This window comes from Bison bison, unplaced genomic scaffold (genome assembly GCF_000754665.1).
Source record: "Bison bison bison isolate TAMUID 2011002044 unplaced genomic scaffold, Bison_UMD1.0 scf7180017864042, whole genome shotgun sequence".
Classification (NCBI taxonomy): Eukaryota; Metazoa; Chordata; class Mammalia; order Artiodactyla; family Bovidae; genus Bison; species Bison bison.
The window spans coordinates 1042698-1063273 of NW_011494614.1; the positions used below are offsets into that span (position 1 = coordinate 1042698).

The window sequence follows — 20576 nt, forward strand, 5'->3', positions numbered from 1 at the left end:
TGTGCAGTGTTTTGCCTCTGCTGCTGCTGCTGTTCAGTTGCTCAGTCATGTCTGACCCTTTGCGACCCCATGGACTCCAGCACGGCAGGCTTCCCTGTCCTTCACTGTCTCCTGGAATTTGCTCAAACTCATGTCCGTTGAGTCGGTGATGCCATCCAACCATCTCATCCTCTGTTGTCCCCTTCTCCTTCTGCCCTCAATCTTTCCCAGCATCAGGATCTTTTCCAATGAATCGGTTCTTCACATCAGGTGGCCAAAATATTGGAGTTTTAGCTTCAACGTCAGTCCTTCCAATGAATGTTCAGGGTTGGTTTCCTTTAGGATTGACTGATTTGATCTCCTTGCTATCCAAGGGACACTCAAGAATCTTCTGCAGCACCACAGTTCATGATAAAAACATTTAAAACTCAGAGTTCATGGTTGGCACTTTGTTTTTTATCCTCCACATTGTATAGTGGGAAAATTTAACCTCCAGTAGAGCTGGCTCATTGGAAAAGACCCTGATGCTGGGAAAGATTGAAGGCAAGAGGGGACAGAGGCGACAGAGGATGAGATGGTTAGGTAGCATCACTGATTCAATGGACGTGGATTTGAGCAAACTTTGGGAGATAGTGGAGGACAGAGGAGTCTGGTGTGCTGCAGTCCATGGGGTTGCAAAGAGAGTCATTCACAACTTAGCAACTGAACAACAACAGCAAGAGTTCTTTTACTGAAAATGGTTTGCCGCTAAGACTCTGATTAGTGGTTGGGTGTGTCCTCAAGTGCTGGGGTCTTCAGTTGTCTCAGCTTTGCAGATAGGCAAAGCAGTAGCTGGTGGTTCTGCTTTTTCTTGTTTTTTTTTTTTGAGAATTGTTGACTAGGTGCAGTAAAACAAGTTTCAGTCTCTGTAAGGACCGTGGTAAGGACTTTGGCAGTTATCCTCTTTTATTTAGAGAAATCTTTGAAGAGGGTCAAGGCTAGTGCAAGAGGAAGCTATTTGTGTCCCTTGGCTTGGGGATTTTAGAGGCATGCTGTTTTAAAATCTGGACACTCTCCCTTCTATTTTTACTTGATTAGATTTGGCAAACATCTTCAGAGCAAAGTGTCATAAAAGTTTGTAGTTTGAGTTCATATAACACATGTTACATCTTGTTCTGAATCTCTCAGTGCTGCCCTAAGGCCATTAAGTATCCAGGTCCTACCTCATTTTCCCAAATTGGGTTCTTCACGCATCCTGGGGTCAGAGAGAATGTTTTTCCTTTAAAGGGGATATGTTGCTGCGTTACTGGAGTTTGAGAAACGCTGTACAAACAACAATAGTAAACACTCTGGAATTCGAATCTTACTCTGAACTGGTTGCTTGGATTCCTGCCGTCAACTCTCACTCTTCAGAAACTTTAGGAGAAAAAGCATCATGGAGCATGTTCTGGTTGTGACGTTGTGGTTTTTACCCATTTCCCTTAGTTTCTCTAGGAAGCTGACATAAAGCTTTGTGTGACTAAACTTAAACAGAAGTGCCCACCAGGCTTCTCTTTTACCTCTGTGTGCTTCCTGATACAGCTGAGTACTCTGCAGCTCTGGTGTTTTTATTCATGGGTCTAGGAGAAGTTAAAGGAGTGAAAGAGAAACCTTCTTGATTGGTTTTTTTCCTGGGTGAGTAAGTGTGTGTGTGTGTGTGTGTGTGTGTGTAGCTTTGTGTGTGTGCTTTTGCAGTAGGATGGGTGTGTGGCAGAGAATTCGGACCAGGGATCTCCTGTTCCTGAACTAAGAGGGAGCACCCAGGTTCTTCCTGGTGGTTGAGTGCAGCCCTGTTGCCAGACACAGGGGCCCTGGTTTTCTAGAAAGCTGTGAACTCCAAATATTTACATCAGTGGTTCTCAAAGTGTGGTCCCTGGATCTGCATGACTGATCTAGGAAGCTATGAGAAATTCAGATTCTTGGGCACCGCCTCCCTCCGCAACCCGCCACCCCTCGCCTCCCCCACCTCCTGAATTGGAGAGTCTCAAGGAGGGGCCCAGGCAGTGGCTGTTCTTTAATAAACCCATCAGGATTCTGATGCTTGCAAAAGTTTGAGAACCATTCACTGCTGAAGGTCAGGGTCCTTTTAATTTCTGAAGCAAAACCTTTTGCATTCCTTAGAGCTCGACTGGAGCGTCAGGTTATCACTTCCTTGAAGCAGAAATGGGACACAAAAACAGCAGTAATACTAATTGCTGGCCATTCACAGTGGTTGGGAACATGGATTCTTTCACGTTCTAAACCACGATATGATCTTTCTTATTTCCTCAGCTGGGATATGGAGGTAATAGTAGTGGAAACCATACTAGCCCTGTTTCACAATTGAAGAAAACTGAGGCCAGAAACAGTTCCGAAGCTTGCTTTGAGTCACTTTTGTTTTTCAGGTTTATATATACTTTTTAAAATTAAAATTTATTTTTAATTGGAGGATAATTGCTTTACAGTTTTGTGTTCGTTTCTGCCATACGTCAGCATGAAGCAGCTGTAGGTATACATGCGTCCTCTCACTCTGGAATCTCTTTCCACCTCCCACCCCACACACCCCTTTAGGTTTTCACAGAGCACTGGATTGAGCCACTCTTAACTGGAGTTAGAGGTTCAAATTCAGACAGTACGAAGGCAGAGCCTGGGCTCTCCCTTCCCTCTTGTGTGCGTTTCCAATTCAGTCATCCTTACCCTGGGGTCCACACGGCCTTCACTTGTAACACAGCTGGGGGCCACGGGGGGCTGCAGTGGCTGGAGTTGGACGTCCAGTTGTCAATCTTGTGGTGTTGTAGCAGGAGCGGGGCCTGTGTGAAACTCCGTGTTTCTGAAATCTGGATTCCTCTTTTCAGAGGCAGGGCTTTAAAAGCTAAAAGCAGTCCCTCTCAGTACACTCTGGTTTTCAGCCGGGGCGTTGTGGCACTCTGGAGGCAGGTGTTGGCAGCTGCTGTGATGCGGGGTCATTGCCATTTAGTGGGTGGGGCCGGGTGTCCTCAGTGTGGACACTTGGGCTCAATGAAGAATTGTCCTTTACCGCACTGGACTCTCAGATTACCAGCAAACCTTCAAAGTCGCTTTCCCAGGTGGGAATCTACATATGACCTTTTTTTGCTTGATTATAATGCACATTCCCCTTGCGTGCATGCGTGCATAGTCGCTTCAGTCGTGTCCGACTCTTTGCAGCCCCGTGGACTGTAGCCCGCCAGGCTGCTCTAAGGGATTCTCCAGGCAAGAATACTGGAGTGGGTTGCCATTTCCTCCTCGAGGGGATCTATACACTCAGTATATACCGAATCTTGGAGGAATATAACTATTGCGTTTTTAATATATCGGGAGAAGAGTTTATTTTGTTAGTTTGAAACTTTTATCAGGTGTTTTCTCCATTTCAGAAAGTTTACGCCATGCTGTTCCTGATAATTTGAGATGGCAATGCGGTCCACCTGTGTCAGTCTGCATTTTGTGGTGGCTGCATTAGGGGGATTCTGGGTATAGGAACAAACACTTACTAACACTTCACGTCTCCTAAGGCCCGCTTCTCCAAATGAACTGCCCGGAGAATCTGTGGAGTTAGTTGAGGGAGGGCCCAGGTCGGGCCAGCACAGCTGCCCACAGGCCACACTTCTTGGGTGGTGGTGGCCCAGTGGCGCACGCCTCGGTTTTCTTTTCAAGTACCTATGTTGTTATAACCTACTTTCGTTAAAAAAATTTTTTTTAGAGTGAGGGCATTACATTGATTAAAAAAAAAGTTATTGTCTGTGAATTTCATTTCAGACTTGGGGGAAAGGGGCATTTAAAACTACTTGCCTTTAGGATAGTGCCTTGGGCTTGATGGGGAGAAGCCACTGCTCTGGGAGGTGAAGTGATTCTAGTCATAAATCCAAACAGAATTAGGTACCCCCAAGTTCATGGGGTAGTGAGTCACAGTATGCTTATATTAATTGTTCAAAACAGGTTATTATACACTTATTTATTCTTTCAGCAAATCTGTATTGAGTGCCTTTGTGTGTTCTGTGCCAGCCACTGCTCTGCGTGCTTGGCATGATTCTTTGATTCTTTGGCATGATTATTTATGAACAACATAAAGACCTCTGTCCTCACAGATCTTACCTGCTGCGGGGGTGACAGACAGGACAGGGATTTTAGGTGGTAAGTGCTATGGACTGTTGGGAGATTAGGACTGCTAGGGTGAAGGGAATGGGGTGGGCAGTTCCAATTTCAAATAGAGTTATCACATTTCTCATTGAGAACATGACTTAAGGTGGTCAGGGAGTTGGCCATGTGCAAACCAGGGGAAAGAGACAGGGAGAAGAGGGAGGGAGAAGACCCAGGAAGAATAGAACAGCGCAAGGCCTGGAGGCAGGAGAAGGTCCAATGGAAGGCTTGAGGAGCTGGCTGGGGGTGGGAGGGTGGGTAGATGTGTGGCTGGAGAGGAGTGTGCAAGGAGAGGGTGATCAGGGATTAAGTCTGAGAGGTGTCAGGGGCTTGTAGCACCTCATGGGGCCTCTTCTCCCATTCTGAGGTGCGGAGTTATCGCAGATTTTGAGGAGGGTCATCATCTCAAGTTTTGCAAAGCTCCCCGTGGCTGCTGTGTTGAATGTGGCCTTCAGGGAACAAGAGTTGAAACCAGGAGGCCAGTTAGGAACCACTGCAGCATTCAAGCCTGAGATGATGGTGCCCCTGACCCTGGGGGAGGCCTCGGTGGTGGTGAGGAGTGGCCGGATTCTGGATGCATTTTTGTGACATTCTGAATGCGGGATTGGAAAATTCTCAGCACTCATGTTTCCCAGCAGTACCTGTATGGATCTGAGTTTGAGGAAAATCTGTGGCTGACAGACGTGTTACCATGGTTCCATGTTCTTCCTTCTGGGGATTATGTGTGTGAGAGACAGACAGACAGACATGGCTGCCCAGGCCAGTGGTTAGCAGTCAGTCACAACAAGCTAGCTGATCAGGGCTTTGCTATTGTTCAGTCTCTTTGCAGTCCCATGGGCTGCAGCAGCCTGGCTTCCCTGTCCTTCATCATCTCCCGGAGTTTGCTCAGATTCATGTCCATTGAGTCGGAGTTAGTTCAGAATAGAAAGCAAAGTGGTGCTAAATGGAGCTAGTTGGTCCTGAAAGCCCCACACACTTCCTTTTAATTAAGCCAGGATGTATCTTTCGTGAAAACATATGCTATTACTCAATTAGTGTTTCTTGTGTTACTCTGATGGTAAAGCAAAGATAAGAATTCAGTTTCCTTGTCCTGTTCTCCTCATGACCCGATATGTCCCCCTTCTTCCTTAGACTCCGAGACTGTAGAAATCCCGTCAGCATGCTTGCTTTATTTCAGTTGACAGACACCTTTCTGACTTAAAATTTGCATATGTAGTTTTGCCCTAGATTTCCAAATAATTAATTTGGAAATTCAGGAGCAGTTTAAGATGTCTTCTGATATGAACGTGCAATTCATTTTCTGTGCAGATCCCGATTCCAGCGACCTTTGTGCTGGAAGGAGACTTGATTACCTGAGAGCTCAGTTTCCTCTGGTGGGGTCTTCTGAAAGCCCACTAAAACTGGGGCTGGCCGAGGTATTAGGCGGAGCTCACGCAGTTAAGTCAGGTGACATGGCAGGACTCCAGGAGACCCCAGTTCTCACCCGAGGTGACCTTGCAGGAGCTGTCTGTCACTAATGATTTTGACCTAAGGCTTCCTGCCTAATCATAACAGTGATTTGATCAGTTTTGTTGTTGTTTGTTTTAATTTTACACATGGAACAATTATTTGGGAAGAATTAAGTGTATATTCTCATTCTTGGGCTGTGGCTACCATTAACCCAGCTGGCACCGAGACTATTTCTTGGCCTGAAGTGAGAGGAGCAAAAGGTAGCTTCATTTACTCCATCTTTTCTCTTTTATTCTTTTGCGTCTGTATCGGGAACTCTGGGAACTCTGATTTAGTTCGGTAAGTGATATGGGCAGGGGAAGGTCGTTTTTTTTTTTTTTTTAATGCCTTGGGCTATTTTTGATATGTTGTGACCTTGGTAAGGAAAGTTTTCCTATGTCTATCTCGTAGGAGATCTTTTTAAGAAGGGTAAGAATTGTGGCTGTGTATTTTTAGACCACATTTTCATGTGGCATGTGTACTCTGGTGCACAGTGTCATGGAAATTTCTCTTCCTAGTCTAGGATTGAAAAGATGGCCTTTCAGCGCTGGCTTTGTCCGGTTACTGTACTAGCTTAGCCTCACTTTTTTCATCTGTAAAATGGACTTGAAGACTCACATCCGCCTCAGATTTGGTAAAGATAAAGTGAACCAAAATAAATGAAAGAACTTGGCAAGCTCTAAACTTTCCTTCAGTTGCAGGACTGTGATGGTGTGTGATTAGCACAAGCCTCGTGCCTAGGAACCCTTCATTTCTGTCTTGAACTCACTGTGGAGTGTTGGGTACTTGAATGAGCCAGTTTTCTGGAATATTGAACAGAAATATGCATAGGGGCTGGCAAGGGATAGGGAGTCAGACTGTGGGCTTTCTAGAAGCAGTTCTAGTTTAGAATCTATGATTTTATGTTTATGGGAGAGGGGTTGCTTTGTTTTTCTTTCTCCAATTTGTTAGTGAAAAATTTTTATCTGCAGGCAGCAGTTGTTAACATTTGGCCACCTTTGCTTTGTCTCTGTCTGCACATTTATGTATTGATTTTTAGACCCCTATTTCTGCTTTCCTTGGTGAGTGTTCAGCAGCTCTCTTCTACAGAGTATTGTGAAGTTTGTCATTCCTCAGGCTGCAGGAGACTGGCTTCAGTTCAGTTCAGTTGCTCAGTCGTGTCCGACTCTTTGAGACCCCATGAATCGTAGCACGCCGGGCCTTCCTGTCCATCACCATCTCCTGGAGTTCACTCAAACTCATGTCCATTGAATTGGTGATGCCATCCAGCCATCTCATCCTCTGTCGTCCCCTTCTCCTCCTGCCCCCAATTCCTCCCAGCATCAGAGTCTTTTCCAATGAGCCAACTCTTCGCATGAGGTAGCCGAAGTACTGGAGTTTCAGCTTCAGCATCATTCCTTCCAAAGAACACCCAGGGCTGATCTCCTCTAGAATGGACTGGTTGGATCTCCTTGCAGTCCAAGGGACTCTCAAGAGTCTTCTCCAACACCACAGTTCAAAAGCATCAATTCTTCGGCGCTCAGCCTTCTTCACAGTCCAACTCTCACATCCATACATGACCACGGGAAAAACCATAGCCTTGACTAGTTGGACCTTTGTCGGCAAAGTAATGTCTCTGCTTTTGAATATGCTGTCTAGGTTGGTCATAACTTTCCTTCCAAGCAGTAAGCGTCTTTTAATTTCATGGCTGCAGTCACCATCTGCATTGATTTTGGAGCCCAAAAAAGGCTTCAGTTGGAGCTTTTACATCGTTGGGACTAATCAGTACCTTTTCTCCAACAGGATGAACTTACCGCAGTGAATGTAAAGCAAGGCTTCAACAATCAGCCAGCCTTTACTGGAGATGAACATGGCTCAGCTAGAAATATTGTGATTAACCCATCAAAGGTAATGCTCATTGTTTCCTAAAACTTCTGAAATATGTACGTGAGACCCTTGGTAACTCATGTTGATACATCTGTGTTATTTAAGCCATGATCCACGTTCACAGTTCCCCCAGGTATCCTTTATGGTGCCCTGCCCCGGGCTCCCATCAGGGGTCACGCTTTGCTTTCTGCTGGCGTGTCTCCGAACCCTGTTTTAATCCACTGCAGTACTGCTCTCCAGGTCTCCTCACTGAGTCCAGTTGTTTCTCTTATTGTCTAGTACTATAGTCTAGATTTGTTGATTATTTCCTCATGACAAGATTCAGGTTGTATATTTTTGGTAAGAAGACTACACTGCGTATCAGATGTGCAGTGTTAGTTTGCTGATTATTGGTTATACTGTTTGATCACTTAACGTGGTGTCTGCCGTCTCTTTCCTTTGCAAAAGTTGTCATCTCTTCCTCATAGGAATCTCCACAGGATGCTGCTTTGAGACCATATGAATATACTATTCGGCAATAAAATTTTATGCTCTGATTTTTAGCATCAATTGATGATTCCTGCTGCATGATTTATTTTGCTGATGTTTGCAAAAGCAAAAATGCTGGTTTTGTAGTTGTTATTCCTTGTATGTTTAATAGTTGGCATTCTTTTGTAAACGACACTGCATTTTAAGGGGTTCACTTTGAACCCCTGAACTCTTTTTAAAATCAATTGTATTATTTTCAGTTTTCTTTTTGATGCTCACATTGTCTCACATTTGGTCAGTGGGGGCAACTTTAACCTAGTTTTTGGGCCTTTTTGACATATCTCTCTCGTGTCATCATTTCCTCACTTGTGACACAATAACATTGTCCAGGGCCATCTTGTTCTTTTCCTGCCCCAGCCCAGATCTTGGTACCTGGGTTGCTCAAGGCTACTAGTGTTGCAACGTCTGCTGCTGCTACTACTGCTACGGCTAAGTCGCTTCAGTCGTGTCCGACTCTGTGTGACCCCATAGACGGCAGCCCACCAGGCTCCCCTGTCCCTGGGATTCTCCAGGCAAGAACATTGGAGTGGGTTGCCATTTCCTTCTCCAGTGCATGAAAGTGAAAAGTGAAAGTGAAGTCGCTCAGTCGTGTCCGACTCTTCACGACCCCATGGACTGCAGCCTACCAGGCTCCTCCATCCATGGGATTTTCCAGGCAACAGTACTGCAGTGGGCTGCCATTGCCTTCTCTGGTTGCAACGTCTAGGGCCTTTCAATGGACAGAGATGATAGATATATTTAGATTTCTTTCCTCCTTCCTTCCCTCCCTTCCTCCCTCCTTTCCATCTGTCCATTCTAACTCATGTACCACAGAGTTTTTCCCTTACTTGTTCCCTTTCCATCACTATATCTCCTTTCTCTCAAAGCAAGAACCCTGAATCCCAGCAGTATCGACTTGTTTATTCATTTACTCTATCTTACAATATACATAAAAAAAGTGAAGTCACTCAGTCGTGTCCCAACTCTTTGCGACCCCATGGACTGTAGCCCACTATACTCCTTCATCCATGGGATTTTCCAGGCAAGAATACTGGAGTGGGGTGCCATTTCCTTCTCCAGAGCATCTTCCCGACCCAGGGATTGAACCTGGGTCTCCCACATTGTAGGCAGACACTTTACCATCTAGCCACCAGGGAAGTCCTCACTGAGTCCAGTTATACATAAAAAGTTCCAGAATAAATTATACCAGTGTCATTCCAACAGCAATATTAATTTTGTAAAGCCTACAATTCCTTTACCATACTTTTTGTCTTCAGACTAACTTTAAGTTAAAGTTCATTTTCATTAAGAAAATGTAGTCAGTGTTGTGTTAAACATGTTTCTTGAACTAAGTCTTTTTTCTGTGTAATTATGTTAACAATTAGATATATAGATAGATTTATCTGTTTTTGTTTGTATTCTTTTAAGGTTTGGTTTTTCGTCCTCTCTGAGTTATTTCTGTTTTCAAATATTGAAGTACTTTTACTCATTAAATTGAAAAAGCATGCATTCAGATAAAGAGAAATCAAGCATACAGATGAATTTCTATTCTTGTTTTGTTTTAACCAGAGATAAACATTGTTAAAAATTTGTGTATTATTTCAGATCTCTTTATATGCATACATTTATACACAAGGATATGTAATTTGCTAAACTGGCAACTGAAATATTCAGTAGGAAAGGCTGTTCACTTCAATGTGATTTGTAATAGCAAAAATTTGAACACTCTAAATGTCCATCAGCAGGGACTTGATTAGATTCAATGTGGGTATCCACACAGTACATTATTATTTGTCTGTGAAAATGAACGAGGATGGTCTCCATATGCAGATATGGAAGGAAGGTTCTCAGATTTACTCAGTGTACATAATGAAGTATAGATAAGACAAAAATACATTTGTGTGTGTTTGTGTGTATTCACACATGATGAAACACTGGAAAGACAAACTCATCAAGGTGGTTACTTGGAGGCAGGCACTGGGAGCTGGGAATGAGGCTCTTAACTTTTTTTCTTTGATTTTGGAATAATGTGAATATATTGCTGTTAGAATAAAATTAAATGTATGGTGATGTATTTATTTATTTATTTTTGAGTTCTGTCATGAATTTTCTCTGAGCTTGTTTTTTGGGAAGTTTGACTTTGCTTACAGTTATTGTTCATAAAGTTTGTTAGGAAGTAAAACATATATACAGTCCCTATGTTCCATTGCTATTATTAAATACACAGAAAAGAGTATAATTGCAAGAAATTGCCCAGACTTTTTTAAAACATAATTTTTGCAAAGCTCTTTAATGATTGGCTTGGTTTAATTAAATAGTCTCTTCAGATCACTGTGGATATTCTTGGTAGTTCTCAGACTAGTTTAAAATTGTTTTATGCCTTTATTTTGATTAAACTGCTCATACATAATTGCAAATAAGGAATCTTTTAAATATAAAACAATCTACATAGGTAGGTGTTTCGTGTCATTGGTGCAAAGACTCACCAAATACTGCTTGAGAAACTTGCTTATTTTCAAACAACTGTTTTTTGCTGAATTTTTGCATTTAATTTTTTCTCTGGATATTCTGCACACTTTGCTTAAAAAATAAAACCATACTATGAATTTGTTTAAGAAAATTAAAGTTCAGACTTCTTTTTTTTTTCTAATTACTGTAATTTTTATTGCCCTGTTACATCAACTTAGCAAAACAAACTTTTTCACTGTATATCAATCTCAAGGAGCAGGAGATGCCAATTCACATTAGAAAAGTTGTACCAGTTATTCACCCTGGTAGATAGACTCGGCTAATTGTTTCCAGCTGTGCTCCAGCCTATAGACGAATGGTTCATTGACTTGTGAGCATTAACCAAGGCAGTGATTCTTATCCTGCTGCAGCATGGTAGGCATTTTGTTTTAATCATGGTTGCTGCTGTCTGCTAACCTTATTGAAGGTATTCATTAGAAATTGTTGTCCACATCCTGGTACTAAAGAATTTCCAGAGGACACAATGTGATGCTGTGATAGGATTCTTGGAAATTCCAACAGGTTTTCTGTGGATTATTGAGTTTTTCGATATTAGTCCCCTCCGCTCTTGTCCCTGTCTCTTTCCTTTGTCCTCTTTAAGCATGGTTAATTTGAAAATGCTAGTCATTCACAGAAGCTCCCTTTGCTACTTTGTTCCATTCAGAGCAAGTAACATTAGCTTTCTCTTGAAATGCCTGTACTCATGAAATTGGCAGCTCTATCAAAAACGTTGAATATTTAATTTAATTGAACCTTTTGTAATTTTCCATTTAAATAAATTAGATTTCTCTAGACTAATTTTTTTTTAAAGGCACTGAGTGTAAATACAGAGTTTCCTTTCCAAAAATACATGCTATTAAGATAAAACAAGGAAAAGAATGATTACTGTGAGATTACTAGGTTCTGCTGTTGTATGCAACACCTCACAGGAAAAAGGTTCTCTCCAAACCAGTGTGTATTATGAAAAAGACATAGAGCTGAAGATTAAAGCAGAACCCCTTCTCTTGAAATTTATTCAGTATGTAATTAATTTTATCTTACAGAGATTTTCAAAGGTGCTTTTTTTCCCCCAAACTGCTTGTGAGTAGTGAAACAAAGGTGCTCTGGGAACTTCTGTGTTATGTTAGTGTAAGGAAATTACATCTCTTGGCTTCAAGGTCTCAAATTCCTCTTTTATTTTCTGATGGACTCTTTGAAGATTTTCACTTAGTACAAATAAAATACTAATATGTACATTACTAACATTCTTGCTTTTTGTCTTTAAACCTTTTCTTTTTTTCCCTTCCACAGATCGGAGCTTATTTTAGCAGCATATTAGCTGAGAAACTAAAGCTTAACACTTTCCAGGACACCGGAAAGAAGAAACCACAAGTTAATGCTAAAGATAATTATTGGCTGGTTACTGCTCGATCCCAGAGTGCGATTCATAGCTGGTTCTCTGACTTAGCAGGAAATAAACCACTTGCTATTTTGGCAAAAAAGGTATTTAAGTATTTCTTGCGTTGTTTTCCTTGTGGCCTTAAAGAAATGAAACTATTTGGGATAATGTTGAAGTGTATATTTCTGTTCCCCAGTTCTCTCCACAACTCAGAGTTTCAGTGGCAGGTGTGTGCTGCTCGTAGGCTGTTGGCCCTTCATTTTGGCGGCATGTGGTGCCAGGGACATCTGGAGACCTGAACATGCCACACAGGAAGCTGTTGATGCAGTAGACAGGGTTTTAAAATCAAGAACGGGCAGTGAGACTTCATTTATTCTTGTTACATTCTCAGTTTTCTTAGGCCATGGTGTCCAAAATGCATTGAATAGAAATCCTCACTTTAATGTTATTTCCTTGTCTTGAAAAGCGTCCATCCAAATTTTTAACCTAAGTCTCTTTCTGAACAAGTGAGATAAAAGATAGTGATTCTGTGTGTGCATGAAGAACATCTTTGAAAAAGTTTCAGAACAAAATGGGGCAGTTTTATTCATAGTTCCCAGCTTTTTGGAGGAGGGGGAAGTGGAGGGAGGGAAGGGAGGCTTCTTTTAGGATCTTTGCCTTTGATCATTTTCCTCAAATGGGAAATACTGCACACATTCAACAATCTTATAGTCCCTATAATATAAAACGTCCTTTGAAATTTAGATGAGAGCCAGAAACCTCCCTGTTAGTCTTGATCTCTGACTTCTTACATACCTTTCAAATAATTCCCAGGTCTTTCTCATCTCCCCTGAAACCCTTTAGTTTCAGGAGAGCCCATTTTCCATTCTTAAATTTTCACGAATGGCTTGGTGCAGGCTCAGGTGAGAGGAGAGCTCCTTTGTGTATTTACTTGTTTGTTTTCTAAAGCAACTCTTTGAAAATAGTGCCTGTAGCTCCCATTGGCTTCATTTTGCCCTAATGTCAGAGCATCATGTTGCCTTTCGTAGATGCTAGTGCTTAAAGGCAACTGAAGTCCTTGCAAAGCGCAATCATCAGCATAACCCCCTCTTGCTACTCAGGGAGTGCCTCTGTCTCAACACAGGCTGAACCACAGAGCATTTCTTTTCCACTGTTCAGCATTTACCACGTGGGCCCACAGGGGTGTGTGAATTGTATCTGAAGGCCACAGAAGTCAAAGGCCCATCCTTCAATACTTGATGTATTTCTACCAATAGTTCATACCCTCCATGTGGGTTAGTACCTTCCACTCCTATGTAGCCAGCCTGATGTCTTTCTTTTTAGGTTTGCCTTTTTTGTAAGCTTTTAGAATGTATTTTTTGGGGATATTTCCTGCAGGCAAGTACTGGTGAGGAATTGATGCCCTTGCTTTAAGGGGTGTAATGGCCTCTCATCTTTATGGAGGGCGATGAATTGTGGTGCAGTGTATTAGCCACTGTTCTTCTCTCTTTATTAGGAGCTGCCTCTGGCCAAGTCAGGTGTCCCTCAGGTAAGCCCTGACATTAATTCTCTTTGCAAAGTTAAAATATATTTTCTTTGTGAAACCATTGAATATACTTTGACTTATTCATTTCTCGGGCATTTCAAGAGCCATTCCGTCCCATCCCTTCCTCAGCATTTCATCCTCCTGAGATGGTGACAGTTCTGTAGAATTGGGTAGAAAATGGCATTCTCCACATGTTCCTTCATATTAGGAAGTTTAAATACATCTTGTTAATTTCTGATATTTATCTGTGAGGTGGCTTAGTACAGAAGACCTTCATTTTCCTGTTAAGATCCTGAGTCATCTTCCAGCTCTGATCTAGAGTTCAAAATAGTTTCCTGTGTGGGACGGGATCAAGTTTCCAGACCTGGTTTTCTGCTGCTGTAAAGCTCCACAGTGCCCCATGTGTTTAGCCTCAGAAAGGTCATCAGTGACCTACAAAAGGCCTCTTAATTCAACCATGGTCATAGCTAGATTTGGAAAAGGAGACTTCTTGCTTCTGGGGATATATCCTTCTAGCCTTTGGCACAGCTCACTAGGAATGATGTGTTTCACTTCCGGTGACTTTGATTGCTGTGGTCTCAGGAATTTCCCTCTATCACTACCCAGCAAACGGGATGCTGATGGTAAGGAGCTTGCGAAGAGAAAGGTGATTCAAGGGTGGCCCTTTGGCCAGTGGAAGACCACCACGTGCTAGGTGTCTTACTTTTCTTTTGGTACTTAGATGCAATTCCAGCTTGATTCAGAAACCAAACAGCTGCCCGGTGACTGCCTGGGTTCAGCTACAAGTTGAAGTCAGATGGTTTCTTGGCTGAAAATGGAATCCATCTCTGCAGGAAGTCATACTTCAGTCAGTGTAAACATATTTTCCTTCCTGAGTTGGCCCAAACTGTAAATTTGACAAAACCATCAAAATGTGTTTTCTTCCTTAATTAAATAACTTTCTTCACATATGTTCTTCTGAATTCCAAAACCCTTGATTTGAGCCAACCGTTTTTGTTAGGGTTCTGCCAGCAAGGGCAGTGAGCTGCAGGTTTGCCTTGTGCTGCTGTTCATGGAAGACTCAGCTTTGCCTGCTATTTCATCTAAACGTTTCGCATGATCAAAATGTACCCCTCCCCCAACTCCTTCTTGTCAGTTGCTGCTCAAAAGAAACCCTTTAGGCTTCTATAAAGATACTACTGTTAATACTTCTATGGAGGTGCTAACTTTACTTTTTGCGTTTGCCTTATTTTTAAGCCTTGATTTTATATATGATATATAGTCTTTTGGTACATCTTACCTAGCGGGGAACCTGACCTTGACAGCTAAAATTTAACTCCCTGATACTGTACTGTCTGTCCTAGTGAAGAATACAGCAGTCTGGTCTTGTGCTTTTCCTCTCCCCCGCCTAAGTGATAGTAAACCCAAGCCTTGTGCTCCCTGGAAGATGTGTCTTGTAAGCTAAATGTTCAGGACATTTTCTTGTTAAAATGTCTCACCGTTATCCACAGAGAGGACGTTTTACAGCTTTAGGCTGTGTCCCTTTCACCTCCTTTTTAGTTATGTGGTGTGTGATGTAGTTGCCTCTGTCATGGGACTTACGTTCTAAAGTCAGCAACCATGGCAGGAATAGTACACGGTCAGAAGTCTGTTACATTGACCATAAAGTACACTTTATGGACACACTGCATCTCAGGGTCCAGCCAGACAGCTTTCCTTCATCATGGGAGCAGCTTGAAGTTTCTTTGGGAAGAACCAGGTACAAAAGATATCTTGTTTTGAAGGGCTACGTACAAAAACCACTTTTTAATTCTAGGATTACACTGTACCAAGATTGTGAGTTGTCAAGTTTGTAACATATGTATACTGCAAAAAACCCACTGTCTAAGCCACTGGCTAACTAAGAAAAATGCCATGCTATATGAATAAATTAGCTGGTTTGAAGCTTTGATTTTTCAAGACAAAAATCGAGCAAGACTTTGGGACATAGAAACCAGGGCTAGTGATGTTTATAATTGTGGTTTCCAGAATTTTCTTAGGTGGGTAGAGTCCGTGGCTTGAGAATATTTTGGGGGGCATGAAGAAATCTTTGGAACTGGCAACAACGAAAGTTGTCATAATTTTGATAAATGTAATTTTTTTGCTTTATCCTCCTCACCCTACTGTGAAGTAGACAGGGTCAGTTTATCTCATTCATACATGAAGGGCCTGGGAGTGATGGGTTTAATCACACAGACTAGGGCCAGGAATGAAACACAGAGGTACTCATTGCTGTTGGGGGCTGGGAGTGGGACAACGCCTGCTTCTCCATCTCAATTTTCCCAAACTGCTGCGTTGTAGCCAACGTGCCCTTTGTCCACTGTGTTACCCTGTATTCATAAATTGGATAGATACGTATAGATTAATGGGCTCTTCCTAGGGTATTTATGAGGAATTCTACAAGACCGGATTAACTCTTGCAAGCCATTCAGCAGTACATTGGGATACTAATTTGCTAAATAGTACCTTTGTGGTCTGGAAGAAATAATTAACTGCCTCAAGTGCCCACTCTCAACCAGTGAATTAATTACCCAGCTATTTCTAGAGCCGTGTTTATTAGGCAGATTCACTGAGCCATCATTTTAGCCTCTATTTAAAATTTTGGGCTAAAGGCTCTTTTAGAAGCTTTCTGGAAATTTTCATTCTTATGAAATGTTACAGTTGGAAAGCTTTATACAAAAATGCCCTTCAATAAGATATAGAGTGGGGATAGGTTTTCTCATGATCTGTCCTTTCCAATTTTGAGATTAAACTCTTTGGAGGACTGTCATGAAATTATTTCCCTCTATTGTTGATGCAAGGAGTAGCTTTCAGCATCTGAGAGCTTGAAAATAATTTGTTTTTATAAATAAGAAAGCACAACTGATAAAACTGTCCCACCAGTGCACTAAACATACAGTGTCAATTATTTTTTATTAAAATTTGCTTAAAATATTTTATTATTTTTTAAAAACCATATGTGCTGTTTGAAAATCCATGAAGAATAACTTTGTCAGAGTCAGCATGGACTTAAGAGTCTCTTTCACTTCCCCTTTCTTTAGGCTGGCCTAGCGATGAATATAATATGGGATGATTATAAATATGTTATTTCTTTCTAGGTTCCCATCCTTAGTAAAAAAGAAGATGTTTTTGCATATTTAGCGAAGTATTCAGTGCCAATGGTTCGAGCAACATGGCTGATCAAGATGACGTGTGCCTATTACTCTGCTATTTCTGAAGCGAAAATTAAGAAACGTCCGGCCACTGATCCCAATTTGGGTAAGTGAGACAGTGTGATACATTTTAAATTATCCTGTAAGTCATTGTTGCCTGCACCTCCTGTACCCAGCCCAGCGAGCTGAGTACTGAGAAGGTCCGTTAGGGAAGCTAAGTCATTAGCGGTGTGGATAGGGGCTGATTCTGTTTCCTCAGGCACAGATTCCCAATTCTCTCAGCACGTCCTGTTGCTCTTAGCTGCAAAATGTGTCCTAAACACTTCACCACCACTTTGACTGACTTGTGCTTCCACCACCCCATCTCTTGGCTGGAGAATGGTCACAGTCTTCTAACTGGTCTCCCTGCCTTTATTTTTGCTCCTTACATTCTAGTCTCTCCACAGCCACCACGGTGTTTGCTCAGCCTAAATCATACCATTTCATGTTCCTGTTTGTAATGTTATGGTAGTTTTTCATCACAGTGAGAATAAGGATCCAGATTTTCTCCTGCAGGGCCATCCGTGATCTGGCCCCCTCTTGCTGTGACATTTCAGCCACACAGCCTTCCATATATCCCTCCAACATGCAGGCTCCTTCCTTCTCAGGGTCCCGTCTTTCTTCTTCCCTGTACTTGGATTGTGGGGCTTCCCTGGTGGCTCAGTGGTAAAGAATCTGCCTGCAGTGCAGGAGCCGATGGAGACATGGGTTTGATCCCTGGGTCAGGAAGATACCCTGGAGGAGGGCATGGCAACCCACTCCAGTATTCTTGCCTGGAGAATCTCAGGGAAAGGAGAGTCTGGTGGGCTACAGTTCATGGGGTTGCAAAGAGTCCGATACGACTGGAGCAGCTTGGCACATTCTTGGGTTGTTCTTCTCCAGGGTGTCTGCAGCCTCGTTTGCTCCACTGAGGCTTCTGCTCGAGTGTCATTTCCTGAGGAGGTTTTTCCTGGGACACCCAGATAAATAGCATCCTCTCTCTTTCTCACCTTCCTGCAGTTACGTTCTCACGGGTGGTTGTTTTATTCATAGCATGTTTCTCTGTCTGAAACTGTCTTTTAAGATTTTGTGTCTGTCATCCCCTCACATCTGTGTGCACGTGCGCGCACACACATGCTCTGGTGGGCATTTGTAATGAACTGAAGAGAAGCGGTTTTCAGTCAGTTTCCACTCTTTGAGTGACTAGACAGTGACTCCTTGAGGCAGTGCTAAAACATGCTTTATAAAAGATCTGATGCCACATTAGAAATGTGCACAGAGGATGATACATAAAGACTCCATTGAGAGATTAGGTTTACAAAGAATTCTTCGTGAAATGGAAATGTGCTTATGGTTTTATAAGACAGACACCCCACTCCCACCCCAATTGCAAAGCTCTGAGGAGCAGCAGGAATGGAAAGGACAGATGTCTTCCCCTGTCAGGCAGCAGCCCAGATGAGTGAGTTAGGGTGTGATGTGTTTGGAGAGGTTGAGGGAGCCTTGGTGAACTGAAGAGTAAAGATACTCTAAAAGCACGGAAATCTAGATTCAAAACAAAGCAAAAAAAATGGCCTAATTTCATGGAGTTTAGCATTATCTCATGTGTGTCAGAATAACCAGCAAAAATGAACTATATCTAGAAAGCAAAACCAAACTGTGTTGTCTGTGTGTCAGTAGGTAAATATCAAGAAAACAATGGGAGGAAATAATTCACCAAGTTACCAACGGTTGTCTCTGAGTGTTGTTTTCACGGTATTCTTTTATTCATTCTGTATCTAATTTTTTTCACTGGTGGGTTAGTCGCGAAGTTGTAGCCTGCCAGGCTCCTTTGTCCATGGGGTTTTCCAGGCAAGAATACTGGAGTGCGTTGCCCATTCCTTCTCCAGGGTATCTTCCGGACTCAGGAATTGAACCTGGGTCTCCTGCACTGCAGGCGGGTTCCTGCACTGACTGAGCTACGAGACAAGCCCTACTTTTTTTTTTTTTATTATTAGCTTATTATTTTACTGGGGGAAACTGAAGAAATGCCTCCCCTTTCTTTAATTACTAGAATAGTACCTTCCATTGCAGCATTTTCAAATGGTGCTGAAGTAGATACAGTGCAGTGTTTGTTTCTTTTCACATTTTCCATGTTTTCTTGAGCTTTTCTTCATTCAGACACACACATGTATGTGCAGTTCTTTCTACTTCTCTACCCTTTCTCTCTCATATGTGTCTCTGCATGTATCTGTTGCATTTGCTAATACTTCTCCCAACAGCTTGGGTATCTAGTTGCTTACTAGTCACTTCTATTTTGATGACTAGCATCTAAAACCTGATGTGTATCAAGTGAAAGTCTTAATTTCCTACCATGCCTAAACTTACTCCTTCTGCCGACTTCTCCTCAGTAATGTTGTACATAGTCACCGGGTGGATAGGGTAAAAGACATAGTCCTTCTGGGCTTTTCTCTTTCAGAACTCGACATTCACTCCCTCCACAATCCTGTTTACTTTTAAAATACAGCCAGAGTCCAACTATGTATTCCTCTTTCCACTGCTTCTACCCTGGCCCAAAGCACCCCCACTCCCCAACCCACCCCCATGCCTGCCCTGTTTCTTGCAGGGCCTGTAGCTGATCCTGTTTTTGTTCTTGCTCCTCTAATGACAATTTTCTACTTGTAGCCAGAGTGGCCCTGCTAGGACATAAATCATGGCCTACACCTGTGCTCAGCGTCCTCTCATGGCCGCCTGTCTCTCTCAGCCTCGGTCAGCAGCAGCAGCAGCAGCCTGTGTGCAAGCCGTGGCCTCAGGCATTGACCTGTGGGTGCCGCTCTCCCTCCCATCCTCCGTTGTCCCCCGGGCCTGCTCCATCCCCCTACTCCCGGCTTAGCTCAGAGGGCACTTCTGAGAAGCCTTCTCAGACCACCGCAGTCAGAATGTCATCTTCCTGTCACTTTGTCTGTTTGTCCTGCTTCATTTTTCTTCATAGCTCTTGTTATATTCTAATTAATTGATCACCTCCTACTTCTGACTCTGAACTGTACTGTTCCTTCCTGAGATATTTTGTCAGATATGTTCTGTGCTTGGTATCTTAGGGCAGTACCTGGCACACAGAAGATGCTCAGCAGTGCTTAAGAATAATAAATGAATAATTAGGCTTGAGGCGTGTGTGTGTGTGTGTGTGTGTGTGTGTGGTGGCAGCGGGGGAGGGGCGGGTAGGTAGTGCATACTTGCTCTTTTTTTTTTTTCTTGTTTGCCCCAATTTGTAATTCTTGAAATTTTCAGCATCACTGGCTATAACGGAGAGACTCCTCTGCCATTCCTTAGATGCTCTTCATATTTTTTGATAACTTGTTCCTGTTCATGTTTTCCTGATTTTAACTGTCAAAATCACAGAAAGGCAAAAATACCAAAACCAAAAAAAACCAACCACAAACCAAAAAAACAAAAAGGTTTTGGAGGAATGATTCAGATGAAATGTAAAACAATTTTAGGATAAATTAAAATTTGATAGACTCTCATCTTTTATGAAGAATGTTTTTAGGGGCCCCAGATATAAATGTATCACCTGGATGTATGGTTTCTTCTGCCAAATGGAGGAATGTCTGGCTCCAGTGTCTAGCTCAGAACATCAAGGACTTCTTGTTGGATTCGTTACCTTTTTGAAAATTTATTTATTTATTTGGCTGTACCAGGTCTTCACTGGGTGCTTTAGTTGTGGCACATGAACTCTTAGCTGTGGCATGTGGGATCTTAGTTCCCTGACCAGAGATTGAACCCTGGCCTCTTGCTTTGTTGCTTAGGGCTTCCCTGGTGGCTCCGAGGTTAAAGCATCTGCCTGAAATGCGGGAGACCTGGGTTCGATCCCTGAGTCGGGAAGATCCCCTGGAGAAATGGCAACCCACTCCAGAACTCTTGCCTAGAGAATCCCATGGACAGAGGAGCCTGGTGGGCTACAGTCCATGGGGTCGCAAAGAGTCGGACATGACTGAGCGACTTCACTTTG

General features: G+C 42.6%; 1 protein-coding gene across 8 annotated transcripts in view; it reads left to right on the forward strand.

Annotated features, from left to right (window-relative positions):
* Positions 1–20576, forward strand: part of MED12L (mediator complex subunit 12-like) — a 368195-nt gene that overhangs the window by 28095 nt on the left and 319524 nt on the right. For 6 of the 8 annotated variants that reach the window (XM_010835383.1, XM_010835387.1, XM_010835379.1 and 3 more), the window contains exons 2-5: positions 7402–7506; positions 11791–11982; positions 13374–13406; positions 16520–16679. In XM_010835383.1, the coding sequence (XP_010833685.1) occupies positions 7402–7506; positions 11791–11982; positions 13374–13406; positions 16520–16679 (490 nt within the window). The remainder of the gene's footprint in view (positions 1–7401; positions 7507–11790; positions 11983–13373; positions 13407–16519; positions 16680–20576) is intronic. The other 2 variants (XM_010835384.1, XM_010835381.1) reach the window with 1 other exon arrangement.